Source organism: Aquarana catesbeiana, linkage group LG03 (genome assembly GCF_042186555.1).
Source record: "Aquarana catesbeiana isolate 2022-GZ linkage group LG03, ASM4218655v1, whole genome shotgun sequence".
Lineage (NCBI taxonomy): Eukaryota > Metazoa > Chordata > Amphibia > Anura > Ranidae > Aquarana > Aquarana catesbeiana.
This window is the reverse complement of record NC_133326.1, coordinates 16,164,603-16,189,752: the sequence shown is the minus strand read 5'-3', so window position 1 is coordinate 16,189,752 and position 25,150 is coordinate 16,164,603. Positions and strand designations below refer to the sequence as shown.

The following is a 25,150-nucleotide window of genomic DNA, read 5'->3' as shown; positions in this document are numbered from 1 at the left end:
ATGGTGGTGGCAGCATCATATTATGGGGATGCTCTTCTTCAGCAGGGACGGAAGCTGGTCAGAGTTGATGGGAAGATGGATGGAGCCAAATACAGGACAATCTTAGAAGAAAACCTGTTAAAGTCTGCTAAAGACTTGAGACTGGGGAGGAGGTTCACCTTCCAGCAGGACAACGACCCGAAACATACAGCCAGAGCTACAATGGAATGGTTTAGATCAAAGCATATTCATGTGTTAGAATGGCCCAGTCACAGTCCAGACCTAAATCACATTGAGAATCTGTGGCAAGACTTGAAAATTGCTGTTCACAGACGCTCTCCATCCAATCTGACAGAGCTTGAGATACAAAGAAGAATGGGCAAAAATGTCCCTCTCTAGATGCACAAAGCTGGTAGAGACATCCCCAAAAAGACTTGCAGCTGTAATTGCAGCAAAAGGTGGTTCTACAAAGTATTGACTCCGGGGGGGGGGCGCCATACAAATGTACCCCCCACACTTTTCACATATTTATTTGTAACAAATTTTGAAAACCATTTATCATTTTCCTTCCACTTCACAATCATGTGCCACTTTGTGTTGGTTTAGCACATAAAATCCCAATAAAATACATTTGTTTTTGGTTGTAACATGACAAAATGAGGAAAATTTCAAGTTGTGTGAATGAATGAATGATTTGTAAAGCGCTGCAAATGCGAACTGAATCGCCTCAAGGCGCTAAATGCGTTTTGTGTTGTCAGCTTCTTAGAAGAGGAAGGTCTTGAGTTTTTTCCTGAAGGCCAGATGGTTTCCTTTCATGCGGATGTGAGTCAGAAGAGTGTTCCATAGCCGAGGTCCCTGGACTGCGAATCTGCGTTCTCCCCTTGCTCTGTAGCGGTATTTGGGAACGAGGAGGAGGTTTTGGTTAGATGATCGCAGATTGCGATTGGGTGTGTAGTGTTTTATTTTCTCTCGGGGGTATTGAGGGGCGTTACCTTGTATGCATTTGTGGGTGAGGCAGAGGGTCTTGAATGTGATCCGATTCTTTACGGTTAGCCAATGTAGGCTCCTCAGGGATGGGGAGATGGACTCCCAGGGTTTTTTTCCTGTTAGCAGTCTTGCCGCCGCGTTTTGAATGGCCTGTAGGCGCGCAAGCTGATATTGAGGTAATCCTATGTAGAGCGAGTTTGCGTATTGATGATTGTTCCAACTACTGCTGCTTTGTCCTCTTCTGGGATGAAGGGGATGAGTCTGGGTAGCAGGCGGAGGAGATGCTGAGATCCGCTAACTACTGATCCTATTTGTGCATCCATTGTCATTTCTGAGTCAAAGATAACTCCGAGACTCTTGGCTTTGGTGCTCGGAGAGATGGTCTGTCCAAAGATGGTGGGAGGTGTCCATGGAGTCTTGGTTTTGGGATTTTGGTTAGCGTGTAGGAAGAGAAGTTCTGTTTTAGACCCGTTGACCCATTGAGTTTGAGGGAACTAATGGTCATCCAGTCATCTATCAAAGTGAGGCATTTCTCTAATTGCTGATGGTGGTCTTTTTGTCCGGTGATGCGAAAGTAAATTTGGGTGTCGTCAGCGTATGAGTGGAAGCAGAGGTCTGATTTTTTGATGATTTTGAGGAGTGGGCGGATGTAGATGTTAAATAGCACTGGCGACAAGGGTGAACCCTGAGGGACTCCACAGGAGATTGTCTGGGTGTCAGAGGCGAATGCTCCTAGTTTCACTGTCTGAGAGCGATTCTCTAAAAAGGATGTAAACCATTTTAGACTAGAATCTGTGGCTCCTGCTACTTCTGTGAGGCAGACAAGTAGAATTTTGTGGTCCACTGTATCAAATGCTGCACTGAGGTCTAACAGTACCAGGAGACATGATTCTCCATCATCTGCTGCTTCGAGGTCCCATATTTTTAGAAGTGCAGTTTCTGTGCCATGGCCAGGGCAGAAGCCTCATTTGGTGTGAAGTTAAAGCGTCTACAAACTATGGTATAGATACTGGAATTTTTTTATTTTTTATTTATTTATTACAGATAATTATATAGAGCTGTCAATTTACGCAGTGCTTTTTTTTTTTTTTTACACCCCTCACATTTTTGTAAATATTTTATTCTATCTTTTCATGTTACAACACTGAAGAAATGACACTTTGCTACAATGTAAAGTAGTGAGTGTACAGCTTGTATAACAGTGTAAATTTTCTGTCCCTTCAAAATAACTCAACACACAGCCATTAATGTCTAAACCGCTGGCAACAAAAATGAGTACACCCCTAAGTGAAAATGTCCAAGTTGGGCCCAAAGTGTCAATATTTTGTGTGTCCACCATCATTTTCCAGTACTGCCTTAACCCTCTTGGGCATGGAGTTCACCAGAGCTTCACAGGTTACCACTGGAGTCCTCTTCCACTCCTCCATGACGATATCATGGAGCTGGTGGATGTTAGAGACCTTGCGCTCTTCCACCTTCAGTTTGAGGATGTCCCACAGATGATCAATAGGGTTTGTCTGGAGACATGCTTGGCCAGTCCAGCACCTTTACCCTCAGCTTCTTTAGCAAGGAAGTAGCCATCTTGGAGGTGTGTTTGGGGTTATCAAGTTGGAATACTGCACTGCGGCTCAGTCTCTGAAGGGAGGGGATCATGCTCTGCTTCAGTATATCACAGTACATGTTGGCATTCATGGTTCCCTCAATGAACTGAAGCTCCCCAGTGCCGGCAGCACTCATGCAGCCCCAGACCATGACACTCCCACCACCATGCTTGACTGTAGGCAAGACACACTTGTCTTTGTACTCCTCAGCTGGTTGCCGCCACACACGCTTGTCACCATCTGAACCAAATACATTTATCTTGGTCTCATCAGGACACAGGACATGGTTCCAGTAATCTTGTGCATCATCTTTAGAAGAGCCTTCTTTCTGGGACGATAGCCATGCAGACCAGTTTGATGCAGTGTTCAGCATATGGTCTGAGTACTGACAGGCTGACCCCCCACCCCTTCAACCTCTGCAGCAGTGCTGGCAGCACTCATACGTCTATTTCCCAAAGACAACCTCTGGATATGAAGCTGAGCATGTGCACTCAACTTCTTTGTTGGACCATGGCGAGGCCTGTTCTAAGTGGAACCTGTCCTGTTAAACTGCTGTATGGTCTTGGTCAACGTGCTGCAGCTCAGTTTCAGGGTCTGGGCAATATTCTTATAGCCTAGGCCATCTTTATGTAGAGCAACAATTCTTTTTTTTCAGATCCTCAGAGAGTTCTTTGCCATGAGGTGCCATGGTAAACTTCCAGTGACCAGTATGAGAGAGTGAGAGCGATAACACCATATTTAACACACCTGCTCCCCATCCACACCTGAGACCTTGTAACACTAACGAGTCACATGACACTGGGGAGGGAAAATGGCTAATTGGGCCCAATTCAGACATTTTCACTTAGTGTAGTGACTTTTGTTGGTAGTGGTTTAGACATTAATGGCTGTGTGTTGAGTTATTTTGAGGGGACAGCAAATTTACACTGTTATACAAGCTGTACACTCACTACTTTACATTGTAGCAAAGTGTAATTTCTTCAGTGTTGTCACATGAAAAGATAGAATTAAATATTTACAAAAATTTGTAAACTTTTGTGAGATACTGTATATATATATATATATATATATATATATATTGTACATTCACACCAGTCCCTGCCCTCAAGGAGCTTGCAATGTAAGGTCCCTAACTCCCATTCATACATACATACTACGGCTAATTTAGACAATAGGTTAATTGAGCCAATTAACCTTCCAGAATGTTTTTGGAGTGAGGGAGGAAACCGGAGTACCTGGAGGAAACCCACACAGGCAGAACATGCAAACATCCAGGCAGTTAGTGACGTGGTTGGGATTAGAAGTGGCGATCCAAGTGTTGCTAGGTGGAAGTGCTAACCACTTATACTAGTAATGGCGGCGATCAGCGACTAATAATATACGCTGTCACTGTACTAATGACACTGGCTGGGAAGGAGTTAACATCAGGGGCGATCAAGGAGTTAAATATGTGCCTAACAATGTTTAGTGTGTGTACTGTGTGATGATTTTACTAAGCAATAGGCCAGTTTTTACTCCCTGCACATTGCTGCTGCCTGTAGAGAGCTCTGTGCTGTTTAGCAACACTGGGCTGTCTTCTGTTATTGGCTCAGCAATCAATAGGTCCCGGCCATAAATCATTGGCCCGGGACTCCCTGATCGGCTTGTGCTGCAGCGAATCACAGCATAGTCTTCCAGGTCCGTGCGCACATGCGGAAGCGGACCTGGAAGAAAGCCGCAATGCACAGGAACGTGATTGTGCCTGGACGCGCCGACCAAATGTACTTTGGCAGGTCAGAAAGCGGTTAATAAATAACTGTTCATATCATACTAAGGGCAAAGTTGTTTTTTTTTTTTACCAATATTAATTTAATTGTGACATAATGCAACCAAAACTGAAGGTGACATATTCCAGATTTTCACCTATACGGTTACAGTGGTTAGATGTTCTTTTTTTAAAAATATTTATATACACTATATTACCAAAAGGATTGGGACGCCTGCCTTTACACGCCCATGAATATTAATGGCATCTCAGTCTTAGTCCGTAGGGTTCAATATTGAGTTGGCCCACCCTTTGCAGCTATAACAGCTTCAACTCTTCTGGGAAGACCATCCACAAGGTTTAGGAGTGTGTCTATGGGAATGTTTGACCATTCTTCCAGAAGAGCATTTGTGAGGTCAGGCACTGAAAAGTGTTCTATTGGGCTGAGGTCAAGTCAAGTTCCTCCACCCCAAACTCATCCATGTCTTTATGGACCTTGCTTTGTGCACTGGTTCAAATAATTTGGTGGAGGGGGGATTATGGTGTGGGCAGAGGCGGCTCTAGGCTTTGTGAGGCCTTAGGCAAAACTTACACATGAGGCCCCACGGACTGGGACGCTCCGTGATGAGGCCGCTATTCCTCAGGCTGCGGGCAGTATCTGATTTGTCCGTCAGCTCCTAAGCCACAGAGTCCCAGTGGGGGTAGGTGGAGCCGCTGGCGTCAACTTCAGTGATTAAGAACAGGCAAATTAGGCGGCCGCGAGGCCCCTGTGAGTGCGAGGCCTTAGGCGACCGCCAATTTTGCCTAATTAGAGAGCCGCCTCTGGGTGTGGGGTTGTTTTTCAGGGGCTGGGCTTGGCCCCTTAGTTCCAGTGAAGGGAACTCTTAAGGCGTCAGCATACCAAGAAATTTCGGACGATTTCATGCTCCCAACTTTGTGGGAACAGTTTGGGGATGGCCCCTTCCTGTTCCAACATGACTGCACACCAGTGCATAAAGCAAGCTCCATAAAGACATGGATGAGCGAGTTTGGGGTGGAGGAACTTGACTGGCCTGTCCTGGCCTGTCCTGGTCAGTCCTGACCTCAACCCTATAGAACATCTTTGGGATGACTTAGAACAGAGACGGTGAGCCAGGCCTTCTCGTCCAACAGAAGGCCGGTGATAGCAAATCACATGCGCTGAAGGTGCTCGCAGGGCTGGAGGTGATTTATAGGCGGTCCGCACCCAAGCTGACATCACTTTCACCCTATACCCACTGGGACTCAGGACTTCTCCACCCAGCCCTGTGAACACCTTCGGCAGCTGTGATTTGCCTATCATCGGCGGGAACGGGACACCTATAAAGAGTTTGCACTTGGCCCGATATGTACTGTGAGTTCTAACATTTTCAATAATTTGCCCACTAGATGGTGCTTTTCCCTTTCTAGACACACACAGCATCAGTGGGGCAAATCGCATGCCTTTCCTTTCAGTGCGATTTGTGGCAATTTTTTTGTATTGACGCAAATTGCACCGCAACGTATCGGCAATAAAAAAAACAGTATCGGTGCAACCCTAATAAACACGACGCATATTTCACTATCACGTGTGATTTGAGCACATCTGCTCCCTAAAATGCCTTTGTAAAAAGGATCATGTGGAAAGTGAAGAAATAGAGGCTGAAACTTGGCATCCAGGAAAAGAGCCTTCAGCCCTCTGACTGCTTATTAGTGATGAAGTTTGAGCATATTCTGACCAAACACCCTTTTTAGTAGAAATTTACGAATTCCTTCGAAATAACGAATGACCCAAAAAACGGAAAAAAAATAAATAAATGAATGCAACGAAAAGGAAAATAAACACATTTTTTGGAAGTGTACATGTCTATTAAACTGTACTAGGAAGAATATCGTAGCTACTATTAACCTAAGACAAGCCATCTAAGGAAGGAGTTTGCCAACCAAGTTCAACTTTACTATTTAAAGGGAAAAACCTCCCATATCCTTTCTTTCCCCCTCTTCTCTTAATCACTTCTGGACCGCTCCACGCAAATATACTGTGGCAGGTACCTGTACAGGATTTCACAGGGTCTGGGGGGCGCGCGCCGCCGGCGACCTACTCCCTCTGTGATTGGTCACAGTGGGAGCCAATCAGCAGGTACGGAGGACGCGATGTCCGCCAGGACCCAACGATTGTCCTGAGGAGAGGCGGAACGGCGGTCTGCCTATGTAAACAAGGCAGACCGCCGTTCTGTCAGAGGGGAAAATGGAGATCTTGTGTTTCTGGTAAGCAGAAACACGGATCTCTGTTTTCCCCTAGTCAAAGCACCTCCCCCACAGTTAGAAAGCACTCCCTAGAGACACATTTAACCCTTTGATTGCCCCTGATGTTAACCCCCTTCCCTGCCAGTGTCATTTGTACAGTGACAGTGCCTTTTTCTTTTCAGCACTGATCGCTGTATTGGTGTCACTGGTCCCCAAAAAGTGTCACTTTGTGTCAGATTTGTCTGCCGCAATGTCACAGTCGCTGATAGCTGCCATTACTATTAAAAAAAAATTTTAAAAATTAAAATTCCGTAAATATATCCCATAGTTTGTAGACGCTAATACGCTCTAACTTTTGCACAAACCAATCAATATACACTTATTGGGATTTTATTTTTACCAAAAATATGTAGCAGAATACATATTGGCCTAATATTATAAAAAAAATTGATTTGTTACATTTTTTTATTGGATACGTTGTATAGCAAGAAGTAAAAAATATTTTTTTATTTTTTTAAAAAATTGTCGGCTTTTTTTGTTTATAGCGCAAAAAAATAAAAACCGCAGAGGCGATCAAAAGAAAGCTCTATTTTTGTGGGAAAAAAGGACATCAATTTTTTGGGGTACAGCGTCGCATGACTGCGCGATTGTCAGTTAAAATGGCGCAGTGCTGTATGTGGCAAAAAAACGGCCTGATCATTAAGGGGGTAAAACCTTCCGGGGCTAAATAGGTTAAAGTGACTCTTGTTCTCAAACCCCCGCCCATATCTTAAAGTGAATCTCCCCCAATTATCCACCACATATTAAAGAGAGTTCTGTAAATCACTTTGTCCCCAAAGAGGGAATTATCCGGTTCATATCTTAAAGGGACTGCGCCTTTCATTGCGCACCAACCTAAGGGCCCCAACAGAGCCGGCAGAAGAACCAACTTGACAGTTTATTTGTGTGCAGGGGATTTGACAAACTTCCCAGTGTGTAAACCTAGACCCTTCCGACTGAGGGCCTACAGGTGAGTTAGCCTAAGACCCCTTTCACACCGAGGGCGTTTTGCAGGCGCTATAGCGTTAAAAATAGTGCCTGCAATCCGCCCTCAAACAGCTGCAGCATTGTCTCCAGTGTGAAAGCCCGAGGTGCGCTGGCAGGACGTCAGGAAAAGTCCTGCCAGCAGCTTCTTTGTAGCGGTGAATGAGCGCTGTGTTTACCGCTCCTCCACCGCTGCTCCCCATTGAAATCAATGGGGCAGCGCTGGGATACCGCCGGCAAAACGTCGCTATTGCGCTGCATTGCGGGCGGTTTTAACCCTTTCTCGGCCGCTAGCGGGGGGTAAAAGCATCGGCCGAAATGCGCCGCTAATCCGACGGTAAAACGCTGCTAAAAATAGCGCCGTTTTACCGCCGACGCTATGGGCGGCCCGGTGTGAAAGGGCTCTTACTTTCTTGTTATTTCTTTTTATCTCTCTTGGAAAGTATCTCTTAGACATGTGCACAGCCAAAAAAATTCGTTCATTTTCGTTTTCGTTTCATTAGTTTATTATTTTTTTCGTTTTTCGGGTCATTCGTTATGATTGCGATTCGTAAATTCGTTCATTCGTAAATTCGTAAATGCGTTCATTCGTACATTCGTACATTCGTAATTCGAACATTCGGAATTCGAACATTCATTCATTCGTACATTAGTACATTTTTACATTTTTACATTTGTACATTTGTACATTCGTAAATTCGTACATTTGTAAATTAGAAAATTCGGAAATTTGTAAATTCGAAGTTTGAAAAACCAAAAACCCCGAAAATTCAAAAATCTGAAATAGTAACTAACTATTAAATTATAGGTATTGTAATTTCCTTTCAAACTTGACTGTCAGTGAATGTAACAAATACAAATTTATCCGAAGTTACGAATTATCCAAAATTAAGGCTGCATTTAAACAAATGGAACAGGACAAATTAATAATAAATAATAATAAATAAATAATAATAATAATAAAACATTGTTATTATTATTATTGTTATTTATTATTATTAATTCATTACGTTCCATTCTGTTTTTTCGGATCATTCATAACTTCGGATAAATTTGTATGTGTTACGTTCACTAACAGCCAAATTTAAAAGGAAATTACAATACCTATAAATTCAAAGTTACTAGTAATTACTAATAGTTAAGTTATTATTAGTTAACTATTATTTCAGATTTCCGAATTTTCGAATTTACAAATTTACGAATTCACTAATTTACTAATGTACGAATGCACGAATGTACGAATGTACGAATGTAAATTGCGAATGTACGAATGCTCAAATGTACGAATGTACGAATGTAAATTGCGAATGTACGAATGTTCGAATGCCCGAATTTACGAATGTCCAATTTTATCGAATTTACGAATATTCGGAAAAAATTTGTTAAACGGGTTTTCGTTAATTCGGATATTCCCGAATTAACGAATTTGTCGAAATTCGTTAAAAAACGAATTCGTAACGAAACGAATTGCACATGCCTAGTATCTCTCATTCTCAGGGCTATTGTTTATATCCTCAGTCTTGCAGGACGGGCGGGCGTGCCTTAAAATGGATATTGTACTGTATTGCATTGTTCCTGTGCTGAAACCCACTGTTTATTAACCAACTTGACCTCCGGAAGATTTACGCCCCTTTATGACCAGGCCATTTTTTGCGATACTGTACTTTCTTTAACTGACAATTGCGCACAATGCTGTACATAAATTAAGTGTATGTAATTTTTCCCCCCTAATAGAGCTTTCTTGGTATTTGATCACCACTGGGTACACGCTTGTTTTGAGAACAGTGAAAAAAAAAACCAGTTGGTTGCCCCAAAACCTTTCTCCCTAAACTTAACCTAACCCCTAGCTGACCTTAACACTTAACCTTTCCAATACCTGAGCCCTAAAACACATAACATAACCCTGAAACCTAACCCGTAACACTTAATTATGAACACCTAACCCTAGTCTTACACTTAATCTAAAATGTAGTCCCCAATACTCTATAAGCTTAAACTTAACCGTAAGACTCAGGCTGCATTCACACCTTAGCATTGCGTTTTGGAGATTTTTTTCAGCCGTTCTTTCAGAGTTTGCATAGGTGTTTTTCGTACAGCGTTTTTAAAGCGTTTTTAAGCTTTGTCATTTTTTAAACATGTGCAATTTGCTTAGTTCCGAATTCGTTTTTTAACGAATTTCGAAAAATTCAAAAATTCGGAAACATCTGAATTTCCAAATTTTTCAGAAAATTCAGAAATTCGAAAATTTTGAATATTTGAAAAATTTTAAAATTCGGAAATTCGAAAATTTCGAAAATTTGGAAATTCTAAATTCGGAAATTCTAAAATCCGAAAAATCGGAAGTTTGGAAATTCAACATTTGAAAATCCGGAAATTTGAAAACTCAGAAATTCGAAAAAAAATTAAAATCCGAAAATAAGAACGAAAATCCAAAAATGAGAAAATCTGAAATAATTTGGCTGTTAGTGAATGTAACGAATACGAATTTATCCGAAGTTACGAATTATTCGAAATAACGAATGGCGCTTCTAAACGTATGGAACGCAACAAATTAATAATAATAAATAATAATAATAAATAAAACCTTTTTATTATAATTATTATTATCTATTGTTAATTTGTTCCGTTCCATTTATTTAGATGCAGCATTTGTTATTTCGGATAATTCATAACTTCAGATAAGTTTGTATTCGTTACATTCACTAACAACCAAATTTGAAAGTAAATTCCAATACCTATAATTTAATAGTTTGTTATTATTAGTTAGTTATTATTTGGGATTCTTGGATTTTCGTTCTTTCCAAATTTTTCAAATTTCCGCATTTTGTGATTTTCAAATTTCCGAATTTTAAAATTGTACGATTTTCGAATTTTGGAATTTCCGAATTCTTGAATTTCCACATTTCTGAATTTTCGGATTTTAGAATCTATGGATTTACAAATTACGAATTTTCGAATTTACGAAAAAAGCAAGAAATGGAATAAACAAACTTTTCGGCAGTGCACATTTTTTTTATTAGCCAGTAGAGAAAAATATCATCAGTTTAATAATTTGTTATTTTTCAGCATTTCATCCACTTTTATTTATTATTTATTTATAAAAATTAAAGGAGTTGTAAAGTCTTGAGGTTTTTCACCTTAATACATTCTATGTATTAAGGTGAAAAACCTTCTGTGCTGCAGCTCCCCCCAAGAGCCCCCCTTTTTTCTTACCTAAACCGATCTTTCCAGCATCGCAGACGAGCTCAGCAGCTCCAGCCGCTGTCTCGGGTCCTCATTAGGGATAGCAGCAGGAGCCGTTGACATGGGAGCTGGGGGGCGCGGCCAAGACCTGCTGTCTGCGTCAATGGATGCAACAGCAAAACTCGGGAGCGCGCCTGCATGGGCGCCCCCATGGAAAGCGCCTCTCCGAGGGGGCACCAGATGAAGAGCCAGGAGCGATGCCGGGGTACCCCAGAAAAGGAGGATCAGGGCCGCTCTCTGCAAAACCCTTGCACAAAGCAGGTAAGTTTGGCATGTTTGTTATTAAAAAAAAAAAACCTTTACAATCACTTTAAGATTAGGGTTAGGGGTTAATTTATTTATTTATTTATTTTATTTATTATTATTTATTTATTTTGTTAGGTTAGGGGTTAGGATTAGGAGTTAATATTAGGGTTGGGGGTTACGATTAGGGTTAGGGGTTAGGGTTATTTTTTTAATTATTATTATTTATGTTTCATTTATTTAATATTTATTTATGATTATTATTTATTTATGTATTTTTCTAAATTATGTATTTATTTATTAATTATTATTTATTTTTATTTAATTATTGCATTTGACCACATTGAGAAACGTGTGACATAATGCGATAAGACATTCAAAAACACTTGAATCAAGCATTTTCATGCATTTCTATGGAACAAAAAAACGCTTCAAATACACAGTAATCTGCCCGATTTGAGCTACAAAAAAAATCTCCAGAACTTTTTTGAGCTTTAGGCATTTGGCTTTGAGTGGAGATGTGAACAGGGGCGTAGCTACAGGGGTCGCATGGGTCACAATTGTGACCTTGTATGCCTGGATACCCGCTTCTATTCCCCTCTCTTCCGCAGGCATTAAGCGGTTATAGGATGAAAATGGAGGGCATCGGTTGCTGTATATGCTCCCCCCCTTCGCGCCGTCCCCTCCACCTATCTAGGTCCTGCTGCCCTGGGCCCCTGTGTACTCTCTTGGACCCCCCTTTGGCAGCACTGCTGAGTTCCGCCTTTCTCTCTCATTTCATCTTTTGTCACCAATACCGCATAACCTTACAGCCTCCTTCCTCCAACACCAAAGCCCCCCCCAGCTAGCTCCTTATTTATGACTCTCCAGGTGTTATCCCAACCATTCATCCCATCTCTAGCCCAACCTTCAACCCTTCATCTCCTGTCACCAATAACACAGAATTCTAGACTCTTTTTCCTCCAAAATTTGCTACTTTTGACACACCATCCGTCTCCATCACCCCCTGCACTGACCAATTTCCACAAAAAAATATCTGTTTAGACCCCTGACATTTCACCAAAGTCCCCCAACAGGGCTCCTAAGAAATTTAAAAAATAATAAAAATCAACATTGTAAAAAAAAAGAGAAAGGTCGCACTTGGGACCGGGCCCTGGCGTTCCACCATGTGGGGGCCCCAGGATGGCAGGAAGGGGGTCCACTACAGAACATGTGAAAGGGTCCCGCTGCTGGACACCAAAAAAAGGGCCCCCACGATGTTTAATAATGCTTAAAGTGAAACCATAAAAGTGCAATATTCCTTTAAATTTTGTACCTGTTGGTGTCTATAGTATGCCTGAAAAGTAGCGCGTTTCCCGTGTTTATAACAGTCCGAGAGCAAAATGACATTTCTAAAAGATAAAAAGTCATTTAAAAGTGCTGGCGCTAGTGCCGGCTGTTAATGAATTGTCGGTCCCGACAATACACATAAAAGTCATTGAAAGTCATTGAAAAATAAAAAAATAAAAATGCGTGGGGGTCCCCCAAAATTCTATTACCAGGCCCTTCAGGTCTGGTATGGATATTAAGGGGAACTCCGTGCCAAAATTTTTTTCAAAAATGGCGTGGGGTTCCCCCCAAAAATCTATACCAGACCCTTCAGGTTTGGTGTGGATTTTAAGGGGAACTCCACGCCAAAATTTTTAAAAAAAATGGCGTGGGAATCCCCCAAAAATCGACACCAGACCCTTATCCAAGCACGCAACCTGGCAGGCCACAGGAAAAGGGGGGGGGGGACGAGAGAGCGCCCCCCCTCCTGAACCGTACCAGGCCACATGCCCTCAACATGGGGAGGATGTCCCCATGTTGAAGGGGACAAGGGCCTCATCCCCACAACCCTTGCCCGGTGGTTGTGGGGGTCTGCGGGTGAGGGGCTTATCGGAATCTGGAAGCCCCCTTTAACAAAGGGGATACCCAGATCCTGGCCCCCCACTATGTGAATTGGTAAGGGGTACATTATACCCCTACCATTTCACAAAAGAAAGTGTCAAAATGTTAAAAAAACACAGGAGACGGCTTGGGACAAGTCCTTTATTAAAAATAAAAAAATAAAAAATAAAAAAGAGATTCCAGCGATGTAATCCAATAAATCCATGCTCCTACTCCAGTGATGTAATCCAATTCTCGATCTCCAGCGATGGATGATCTCCAGCGACTCCAGTGAGGAACACGCACAGGATCCTGCCTCCACCGGAGGCACCCAGCCAATGACGCGGCGCCAGCTTCACAGTTCTTATGTAGCTGAGAGCGGGGCCACCCATCACGTGACCCCGTCCCCCTCTGACAAGGGGAAACACCAGGGTTTCCTTGTGACGTGTACGGGTGACCCGTCCCCCTCTGATACAACGCAGGATTTTTGGGGAAACCCCACACCATTTTTTTTTTTAATTTTGGCGCGGAGTTCCCCTTAATATCCATACCAGACCTGAAGGACCTGGTAATGGAAATTTGGGGGACCCCCAGACATTTTTTTTTTCAATGACTTTCAATGACTTTTATGTGTATTGTCGGGACCGACAATTCATTAATAGCAGGCACTAACGCTAGCACTTTTAAAAGACTTCTTTTTCCATTAGAATTGTCATTTTGCTCTCGGACTGTTATAAACATGGGAAACATGCGCTACTTTACAGGCATACTATTAGTCACCCCACAGGTAAAAATTTAAAGGAATATTTAATGTTTCACTTTAAGCATTATTAAAATCACTGCCCCCGAAAAAACAGACGTTTATAAAACTTTTTTTTGCATTGATCCATGTCCCCTGGGCCAGGACCCAGGTCCCCAAACACTTTTTATGATAATAACTTGCATATTAACCTTTAAAATTAGCAGTTTTGATTTTTCATGTTCGTGTCCCATAGACTTTAATGGCGTTTGCGTGTTCGAAAAATTTTTTTGCCTGTTCGCATGTTCTGGATGTGAACCAAATAGGGAGGTGTTCGGCCCATCCCTTGTGACCAGTATATTTGGAGTTAGTTCATCTTTTCATTATTCATGAAATGGTAAACTTAATCCTAAAGGAAACACATGCAGTTTAATATAGAGTATATATCCTGTATATCTATATATATATATATAGATATATATGTAGCCCCCTCCTAGTGTAGAGCAGGCTGCTGGATACATTATAGTTGGCTTCCCTGTAATCAGTGGAGCAGGAGTTATTATCTAGGGCTGCTCAGTGTTTCACAGGCTGTTACTTGTCTTCTAGAGGATTCTAGAAGTATAGTGGGAGAAACTACAGAACAAACAGCCTTAATATTTATGGCACTCCAGCCAATTCCTGGGGACGTGTGCTCAGAAGGTGGAAAGAGATCTCATAAATAGTCTGAGGCCTAAACAGCAAGTGCGGTATTCCTGCATCCAGTCCTGCAGGAGGAGACCCCTGTGAGGGGGTTCTCCAACCTGGTTCAGGGTCCTTGTGAAAGACTCCGGGGCTCCCAGCTAGGCTTAGCTGGAGGGCCTGTTTGCAGATCCAGGTCCAGGGATCAAGTTGGGTCTGGAGAAGCTCACTGAAGAGAGAGCCAGGAGGAAGTTGTTAGGAAAGAGTCTAGCTGTCCTATGATGGTGTAAAGTCTACATCTCCCTCACTAGGAAGAGCCCGGTGGATATCCGCAGGAGGCAACCGATGATCCGGTGGCTGAGTGAGTAGATGGCCCCCTGTGCTGAAGGAAAGTGACTGTGTGTAGTTTTTAGCTCTGGAAGGAGTCCTCAAGTTATCCAGTTCTACAGTTTTGGGATATCCCATGCTCCTTCACCCTATTCCAGTTCATCGTTCCCAATAAAAACCCTACAAAAAACCTCTAGACTGTTTTCTGAGCCGGTGAAGAATGAAGAAAATGCTTTGTGCCTGGCCGTGTGTGCTCTAAGTGGGGAAATAGGACTGTATTTTCTAGCAGCTCCTATGGGAGCCAGGAAGGAAAAATAGCTTGGCTCAGAAATTCAGCTTCCTAAGATACAGCTTATGAATCAGCATTATCATTTCCGTCCAATTACAAGGGTGGCGATCCAGAAAAAAGCTGAACCCCAAAATACTTAAAGTGTATGCCAATCCTAATTCTATTATTTTTCAGGATGTTTGACATCAAGGTTCACTGTATACAGTTTTTAAGAATACATTGCAAAGTAATTTAGCTGGAGATCCATTTGGGTGTAGGGTTGCATATCCATAAGATAGCCCAATGGCCAGCTGAAGGAGCTTGCACAGCGGGCTGATGATGCTGCTTCTAACTGCAAGGGAATAGCGGCACAGTGATTGGCTGCACAGTGATGATGTCATCAGGAGCCTGTCCCACTGGCTCCTGATAGTTGGTAGTTTACCACTAGCTGCTGGTGACAGCCCCGTCATTTTTTGAGGAGCTTCGCTTGAGCATACCCCCAAAACAACACAGCAACGCATATATGCAGCACGTATTGAAAAAAAATATGAAAACCATTTGTCATTTTCCTTCCATTTCACAATTATGAGCCACTTTGTGTTGGTCGATCACATAAAATCCCAATAAAATACATTTACGTTTTTGGTTGTAACATGACAAAATGTGGAAAATTTCAAGGGGTATGAATACTTCTTTTAGGGCATTGTATATGCATTAGGCTGTCATAAAGGGGTTAAGCTGAACCAGGGAGTAGTAGAGTAATCTTTCTGGCGGTGTGTTGTGTCATTGTGTAAACGCAAGATTACTGGTACAGAAATAACAGTAAACGCACGTATTTCTACTATTTCACAGTATGGCCTGAGTTCTGCTTTAACATACTCCCAGACCTAGCCCCTTAAAGTGGAGGTCCACCCTGAAAAAAAAATTGCATAAAAAAATACCTAAAAAAATGGAGGAAAAAAAAAAAAAAAGTTTAACTTACATGACTTCCTAATCTGCCTCTTCCTACACTGCGGTGATCTTCAGTCTTCTGCTCCCCGCGTTGTCTTCAGGGCAATGGGGCGCGGTGTGTTATGGGAACTGTGTGTGTCCCACAACACATCGTGTCCCATTCACAAAGCGCCGCGCCGCTCGCGCATGCGCAGTAGGAAACTGGCAGTGAAGCCGCAAGGCTCCACTGCCTATTTCCCTTACTTAGGATGGAGGTGCCGGGGCCTGAGAGCCGTGGGACGGGTCGGCCTCGGGCGGCCGACATCACAGGCACCACACCCAGGACAGGTAAGTGTGCTTATTTAAAATCAGCAGCTACAGTGTTTGTAGCTGCTGACTTTAAAAAAAAAAAAATTCGCTGGGCGGAATCCCGCTTTAAATGCTGCGCTTATCTTACTGAAAAAATACTGACATTGGAACCAACAAAGTCTATCTGATAGGAAACTGATTCTGTTGGCTATGTGTTGCAGTAACAAAGGTGAATTGGCTTCCATATTATTCTGCTACCTCCGAGTATAAGGATTTCTACTGAGTTTTGTGGTGACATTTTTGGTAATAGTTTTTGATTTATGAATTGATGCTTTATAGGTTTGTTTTGTATCTGTTTTAACTGCTGTTACACAGCTATATTTTTTACTTGTCTTTATCTTTGGTTTTATAAAATAAAACAGGAAAAAACAAATTGGATTCAAACATAAAACAGAATCATCTTTCCTGATCTACTTTCTGTCAGAAAAGCAAAAGTTTACTTTGAATAAAACATGGTGTCATTGGTAGTTAAAGTGTCACTAAACCCTCATGATAAACAACGATCAATAAATGATGTATTCCATGCTGATCATACTCACTCAGTCACTTTTTTGAGATTCATTTTCTGTATTCTGCGAAAAACCTGGTTGATCCCGCTGCTCTCTGTTGCCCCCTTCAGTCCATGTCCTCAGTTTAGCTAGGGATTTTGCAGCTGCAGTGGCAGTGAGTTTCTATGCGGAGCATTTCCTCCCTATCACAGCAGAGCAGCCCATGTGACTATAGAGTCCCACATGTGGTCATGTACACCCAGTGGCGGCCCGTGCATTGTGGGCACACGGGTGCCACCCCCCCCCAACACCTCCGCCGCCCTCCCTATCCATGTGCCCGGCCCCTTTCAGGACGCCGAGCAAATGAATTCCTATGGCGGGGGGGGGTTTTGAAGAACCTGATTAGAGCCGGAGGCTCTAATAGGCTTCAAAATAGGGTGTGCTCGGGGCACAGAAAGTGCACCCCAATCCCACCCAATTGTGTGACCACACACTACAGTTACTCCCCGCAAATCAGGAGGCAGGTCAGTGAGGACTGTTTCCCAATCAGCCAAAGCGCCAGGCGATCCTATTGGATGCCTAGCGCTGTGGAAGAGGAGACACACTGGAGCTGGACCCGCCGCTGCCCAGAGGACTCAGCAGGAAAGGAGAGGAGGACACAGCCTGCTGCATAGTAAGTGCCGTACCTCTGGGGGGGGGGGGGCACTGGCTGACAGTGCCGCAAAACACAGTGGATGCCACTGGTACGGGGAGGGGGTGCATCAGCGCCGCGCCGCCCAAAGGAGGTGATAGTGCTGGTTGTTTGCTGCATTCCCCAAAAAGAAAAGCCCACCAGCCGCCACTGGTATACACAGCGGTAAATGATTGCCCACTCCCTCCCTCCTCGTCCACACCCACTAACCAGCTAAACACAACTGGGGTGGGATATTACATTTGGGAGATTATGGGAGGCTTCACCTCCCTCTTATTCTAAGACACAGGCTGGAGGCAGGGGCGTAACTAGAAATAGCAGGGCCTCATAGCAAAATGTTGTATGGGGCCCCCCTGCAAACAGCCCCCCCACAGCTGCCCTAGTGTCAATGCAGCGTGACCTGTGCCACATATAGCGTGACCTGTGCACAATGCAGCGTGACCTGTGCCCAATGCAGTGTGACCTGTGCCCAATGCAGCGTGACCTGTGCCCCATACAGTGTGACCTATGCCCCATACAGCGTGACCTGTGCCCCATACAGCGTGACCTGTGCCCCATACAGCGTGACCTGTGCCCAATGCAGCGTGACCTGTGCCCCATACAGCGTGACCTGTGCCCAATGCAGCATGAACTGTGCCCAATGCAGCGTGACCTGTGCCCCATACAATGTGACCTGTGCCCCATACAGCATGACCTGTGCCCCATACAGCGTGACCTGTGCCAATGCAGCGTGACCTGTGCCCAATGCAGTGTGACCTGTGCCCAATGCAGCGTGACCTGTGCCCCATACAGCGTGACCTGTGCCCAATGCAGCATGACCTGTGTCCCATACAGCGTGACCTGTGCCCCATACAGCGTGACCTGTGCCCCATACAGCGTGACCTGTGCCCAATGCAGCTTGACCTGTGCCCAATAAAGCATTGCCTGTGCCCAATACAGCCTGGTCTGCCTGTGCCCCATACAGCCTCACCTGTGCAGAGGAAGAGGCAAGCCACCCGGATCAGCAGAGAGCGGGATTGCCTGCTGTAATCGCTTTCATTTGAATTCCCCGTCTTCCCGGGGCTTATCGTCACATAGCCCCACCTCTTGGCCTGACGCCTTTGATGACATCACACGTCCCGCATTGGATTGGCGTTCTGTCTATCGAAGGCGCCGGGCCAAGAGGTGGAGCTATGTGACGTGAACCCCGGGAACACTGGAAGTTCTAATGAAAGCTATTACATCGGGCAATTCAGCTCTCGGCTGATCTGGGTGGCTTGCCTCTTCCTCTGCACAGGTGAGGCTGTATGGGGCACAGGCAGACCAGGCTGTATTGGGCACAGGCAGCGCTGTATTGGGCACAGGTTATGCTGCATTTGGTACAGGTCACAGCTTGCCTCTTCCTCTCCTCTCTCTTTCCCTGGCTGGGAGACTGTGCCGGCGGTGCTCTCATCCTCACTGGGCCCCACTTGGCTGCGGGCCCCATAGCGCCCGCATGGGTCACCATGGTGGTAGTTCTAGGAGTATGCTCGTAATCCAAAGTACTCGCATATCAAAGCGAGTTTTCCCATTGAAGTCAATGGAAACGAAAATAATTTGTTCCGCATTGACTTCAATGGGATGCAATACCGCATGTGGCCAGAGGCCGGGGGGGGAGCCGGAGAGCCTCGGAAACGGCCAAAAAGGCCCGAGCACACTTCGGCTGACCTCGGCAAACCTCGGAAAGACTCCGTTCACGAGCATTTCCGAGGTTTGCCGAGGTCAGCCAAACTGTCCTCTGGCCTTTCCCTGCATTTCCGAACGGCGCCGATCGGCGACTTTTGGCTCTGGCTTCCCCCACCTTAGGCCAAAAGCGGTACTGCACACCGCTTTTGGCCTGAATCCTGCTCATTTTGCGAGACAACACTCACAAACCTGAGTCAGGATTTTTAAAAATACAGTGCTCATTTTGCGAAAATGCTCGTTAACCATGTTACTCGCAAACCAAGGTTCCACTGTATTTACATAGCGCCATCAATTTACACAGCACTTTACATATACTTTGTACATTCACATCGGTCCCTGCCCTCAAGGAGCTTACAATCTAAGGTCCCCTAACTCACATTCATATACAGGGGGCAATTTAGACAGAAGCCAATTAACCTACCAGCATGTCTTTGGAGTGTGGGAGGAAACCGGAGTACCCGGAGGAAACCCACGCAGGCACAGGTAGAACATGCAAACTCCAGGCAGGTAGTGCCAGTGGTTGGGATTCGAACCAGCGACCCTTTTTACTGCTAGGTGAGAGTGCGACCCACTACACCACTGTGCTGCCCAATTAGTTTTGTTCCAAATTAGTTTTTTTAACGAATTTCGACAAATTCGGTAATTCGGAAATATCCGAATTAATGAAAACCCGTTTAAGGAATTTTTCCGAATATTCGTAAATTCGAACATTCAAAAATTCATAAATCCGAAAATTCGGAAATCTGAAATCACTAACTAATAATAACTTAACTATGACTAACTATTAAATGATTGGTATTGGAATTTCCTTTCAAATTTGATTGTTAGTGAACATAACGAATACAAATTTATCCGAAGTTACGAATTATCCGAAATAACTATTGCCGTATCTAAACGAATGGAATGTAACAAATTAATAATAATAAATACCAATAATAATAATAAAAACGTTATTATTGTTTATTAATACCATATATACTCGAGTATAAGCGACCCGAATATAAGCCGAGGCACCTAATTTTACCACAAAAAATTGGGAAAACTTATTGACTCGAGTATAAGCCTAGGGTGAGAAATGCGCAGCTACTGTAAGTGGAAAAGAGGGTCAACAATGCCCATTTGCAGCCTCACTGTGCCCATTTTCAGCCATAGGTCCTCTGAACTTCAAATTCAGTAGTTAAGGGTTCCTAGATGCTCCCCTAGCTGTTGCCAAAATTTGGGGTCTCTGGACCCAAAGGGTTCCGAAATGACATTGCTGCAGTTGGACACAGTTGACCGACTTTGGGGCCACGTATCTCGGGGGCCACTTGGCGCTAGGAACCCCAAATTTGCAGCAGAAAAGTGCTTGACTAGTATAAGCCGAGGGGGGCATTTTCAGCACAAAAAAATGTGCTGAAAATCTCGGCTTATACTTGAGTATATACGGTAATTTGCTTCGTTCCATTTGTTTAGATGCGGCATTCGTTATTTTGGATAATTCATAACTTCAGATAAATTCGTATTCGTTTGGTTCACTAAGAGCCAAATTTGAAAAGAAAATTCCAATACCTATAATTTAATAGTTATTATTAGTTAGTTATTTAGTTATTCTTTAGAATTTTCGTATTTTTTTTCTTATTTTTGTATTTTCTAATTTACGAATTTTTAAATTTACGAATTTCTCCATTTCCAAATTTTTCTAATTTATGAATTGCGATCATAACTAATGACCCGAAAAACGAAAAAAAAAAAAAAAAAATGAATGAATGAAATGAAAACAAATTTTTCAGCAGGGCACATGTCTACTCCAGAGCTTAATAAATGAGGTAAAGCTTCACTTTGCAAAGAGTACCCAATCACGTGCAAGGAAAATAAAAACAAATCAGCATTTTTTTGCATGCATATGATTGGCTGATGGAATTTAGCAGAAGTTCTGCTCATTTACTAAGCTCTAGAGAAGGGGGTCTCAAACTGGCGGCCCTCCATCTGTTGCAGAACTACAAGTGCCATCATGCCTTTGCCTATGGGAGTCATGCTTGTAACTGACTGTCAGCCTTGCAATGCCTCGTAGGAATTGTAGTTCTGCAACAGCTGGAGGGCCGCCAGTTTGAGACCTCTAGAGCAACTGCGCTTGCAGAGTGCATAGTCTTTTTGCATTTAGTAAATCAACCCCATAGATTTGAATGCTTGCTCCTTGGCATTACTCAAAGTTTTCGTTTTATAAGGTTCCTTCTGCAGAGCTTTGACTACTAGTTTTGCCCTCTCAACAATTTTAACAGTAATGCTTTATGTTCCCCAACATTTTAGACCCCCCGTGTTTTTATCTTTTATCATAATATGCACTTGCCATGCTATATGTATTAACTTTGTAATAAATGAAGGGGATGTAGTTGATTCGATATTTTAAATCAAAATGGTGTTAATTAACTTTTTACTTTTCTTATTAGGCGTTCCTGGGATGCCCAGCAGAACCCCCCAAATTTAGCAAATGGTGCAAAGGCCGAGCCAAAAATGAAACACAAGCATAGGACAATATCCAGCATCTTTCTCTAGGCGACAAATAATTTTTGCAGAAGGCAACAGCTTTTTCTGGCTCTTGGTCTTTTAGCCAGGCTAGGCTGTAACCATGCATCTACACAGAAGAAAAAGACTTCAGCTGAACCGAATCCTGTTCATAGTTTGTGTGATGTTCCTTTGCTCCCTTTACCAACTATCGGTTGATCAAAACATGAATTTAGAACTTTGGCCAGAGACAAATTTGGAAAATCCTAGCTCGGTGGAAGATGATAAAGCAGAAACAACTATAAAAGTGTCTGCCAGAGAAGCATTAAAACCTACCACGACCAGCACCACCACCACCACCACCAGCACCACCACCACCGGCACTACCACAACTACCACCACTACCTCAGTCCCACCTACAGAAAACGTAACAGAAAGGACCAAAACCAGACACTGTATTTTTGTCGACCCGGATCCCATAACACCCATTGTTAAACCAAGAACCACAACTCCGATTCCAATTCCAACGACCACCACAAAACCCACCAGACCTCCATTATCTCACGTCAAAGGAGAGTATCCTGAGGATCTGTTCAGCATAGAGCAACGCAGAAGCGGGTGGGTGTCACTGCACATCTTTGGTATGATGTACGTCTTTGTGGCCTTGGCCATTGTCTGTGATGAGTTCTTTGTTCCAGCTCTGGGAGTGATCACAGAAAAGCTACAGATTTCCGAGGATGTGGCTGGTGCCACGTTTATGGCAGCTGGTGGTTCTGCACCTGAACTTTTCACTTCCCTGATCGGGGTGTTTATTTCCCACAGCAATGTGGGTATTGGAACTATTGTGGGTTCTGCAGTCTTTAACATTTTGTTTGTAATTGGAACTTGTGCCCTGTTCTCCAGGGAGATCCTCAACCTCACATGGTGGCCTCTGTTTAGAGATGTCTCGTTTTATATTCTCGGTTTGATTATGCTGATCATCTTCTTCCTTGATAACGTCATCCTCTGGTATGAGAGCATTTTACTCCTCAGTGCCTATTGCCTGTATGTCCTGTTCATGAAATTCAATGTCCAGGTGGAGAGATGGGTGAAGAAACAGCTTTCAAAAAGGAAGCGACTGGTAAAAGTCATGGCGCTGGAAAACACAACCAAGGTTTGTAGTTACAACTAACTTTAATCACATGTTGTGGTGGATGCTATATTTTATATACACTAGTAACTTAACACATGGACTTTTTAGGCACCACTGGTTCTATTAACCACTTCCCATCCAGCGATGTACATGTACTTGGCTGGTATTTTTTGGTGGTTGTACCGGGATGATATGCAGCTGCTGGCATCACCCTGGTACCGTTTTTTAGAGCCAGTGGTTGGCTCTCTTGTAATAACTATTGGAGGGCTTACCAGTCGCTCGATTGCTATTACAAGCAGCGGAAGGGGGCAACCCCCCCTCCTGCCACCTACCGCGGCTCTCTCTCGGGTTCACCCATCCCACCGAGAGACCCGAACCACAGGCTGATCACCCCCATGGTTCCTCAGGAGCTTGGATGAATGATTCTGAATGGATAGAAATACATTTTATTAGAAACAAGGTGAGAATTTGTCACCATGATGTGCGTTAGCACGTTTATGTTTTTGTAAGTGTATACTATGTTGTATAACAATGAAGATATTCATTATAATTTATATATACAGTGCCTTGAAAAAGTATTCATAGCCCACATTTTATCGTGTTACAACCAAAAATGTAAATGTATTTTATTGGGAGTTTATGTGATAGACCAACACAAAGTGGCACATAATTGATAAGTGGAAGGAAAATGATAAATGGTTTTCAACATTTTTTACAAATAAATATGTGAAAAGTGTGGGGGGGCATTTGTATTCAGCCCCCTTTACTCTGATACCCCTTACTAAAATCTATTGGAACCAATTGCCTTCAGAAGTCACGTAATTAGTAAATGGAGTCCACCTGTGTTTAATTTCATCTCAGTATAAAGACAGCTGTTCTGTGAAGCCCCTGGAGGTTTGTTAGAGAACCTTAGTGAACAAACAGCATAATGAAGGCCAAGGAACACACCAGACAGGTCAGGGATAAAGTTGTGGAGAAGTATAAAGCAGGGTTAAGTTATAAAAAAAAATATCCCAAGCTTTGAACATCTCACAGTGCTCTGTTCAATCCGAAAAGAGTATGGCACAACTGCAAACCTACACAGACATGGCCGTCCACCTAAACTGACTGGCCAGGCAAGGAGAGCATTAATCAGAGAAGCAGCCAAGAGGCCCATGGTAACTCTGGAGGAGCTGCAGAGATCCACAGCTCAGGTGGGAGAATCTGTCCACAGGACAACTATTAGTTGTGCTCTCCACAAATCTGCCCTTTATGGAAGAGAGACAAGAAGAAAGCTATTGTTGAAAGAAAGCCATAAGAAGTCTTGTTTGCAGTTTGCGAGAAGCCATGTGGGGAACACAGCAAACATGTGGAAAAAGGAGCTCTGGTCAGATGAGACCAAAATTTAACTTTTTGGGCTAAAAGCAAAACACTATGTGTGGAGGAAAACTAACACTGCACATCACCCTGAACACACCATCCCCACCGTGAAACATGGTGGTGTCATCATTTTGTGGGGATGCTTTTCTTCAGCGGGGACAGGGAAGCTGGTCAGAGTTGATGGGAAGATGGATGGAGCCAAATACAGGACAATTTTAGAAGAAAACCTGTTAGAGTCTGCAAAAGACTTGAGACTGGGGAGGAGGTTCACCTTCCAGCAGGACAACGACCCTAAACATACAGCCAGAGCTACAATGGAATGGTTTAGATCAAAGCATATTCATGTGTTAGAATGGCCCAGTCAAAGTCCAGACCTAAATCCAAATGAGAATCTGTGGCAAGACTTGAAAGTTGCTGTTCACAGACGCTCTCCATCCAATCTGACAGAGCTTGGGATATTTTGCAAAGAAGAATGGGCAAAAATGTCCCTCTCTAGATGTGCAAAGCTGGTAGAGACATCCCTAAAAAGAATTGCAGCTGTAATTGCAGAGAAAGGCGGTTCTACAAAGTATTGACTTGGGGGGGGCGCCATACAAATGTACCCCACACTTTTTACATATTTATTTGTAAAAAAAATTTTGAAAACCATTTATCATTTTCCTTCCACTTCACAATTATGTGCCACTTTGTGTTGGTCTATCACATAAAATCCCAATAAAATATTTTTTTATAAGTTTTTGGTTGTAATATGGCAAAATGTGGAAAATTTCAAAGGGTATAAAAACTTTTTCCAGGCACTGTATTTATACATGATTGTAATAAACTATTCCTTGTCCATTTTATCCACCTGGACAGGTAAATATTAAAGTATGTGTAAACCCTAACAATTAACTTTTATTATTTGCTTATTTGCTTTGGGCTCTTATAAAGTTGATTTTCACCCTTGTAATGAAATTCTCTCCACTCCACCCCCCCTCTTGTTCGGTACGTGAATAGTTTTTGGCTGGAGTTA

The 25,150-nt window shown here is 43.3% G+C and overlaps 1 protein-coding gene across 2 annotated transcripts in view; it reads left to right on the top strand.

Annotated features, from left to right (window-relative positions):
• SLC24A1 (solute carrier family 24 member 1) overlaps window positions 1-25,150 on the top strand; it is a 107,249-nt gene that overhangs the window by 3,593 nt on the left and 78,506 nt on the right. For both annotated transcript variants that reach the window (XM_073618316.1, XM_073618315.1), the window contains exon 2: window positions 21,593-22,800. In XM_073618316.1, coding sequence (XP_073474417.1) covers window positions 21,772-22,800 — 1,029 coding nt within the window. In that variant the 5' untranslated portion in view covers window positions 21,593-21,771. The remainder of the gene's footprint in view (window positions 1-21,592; window positions 22,801-25,150) is intronic.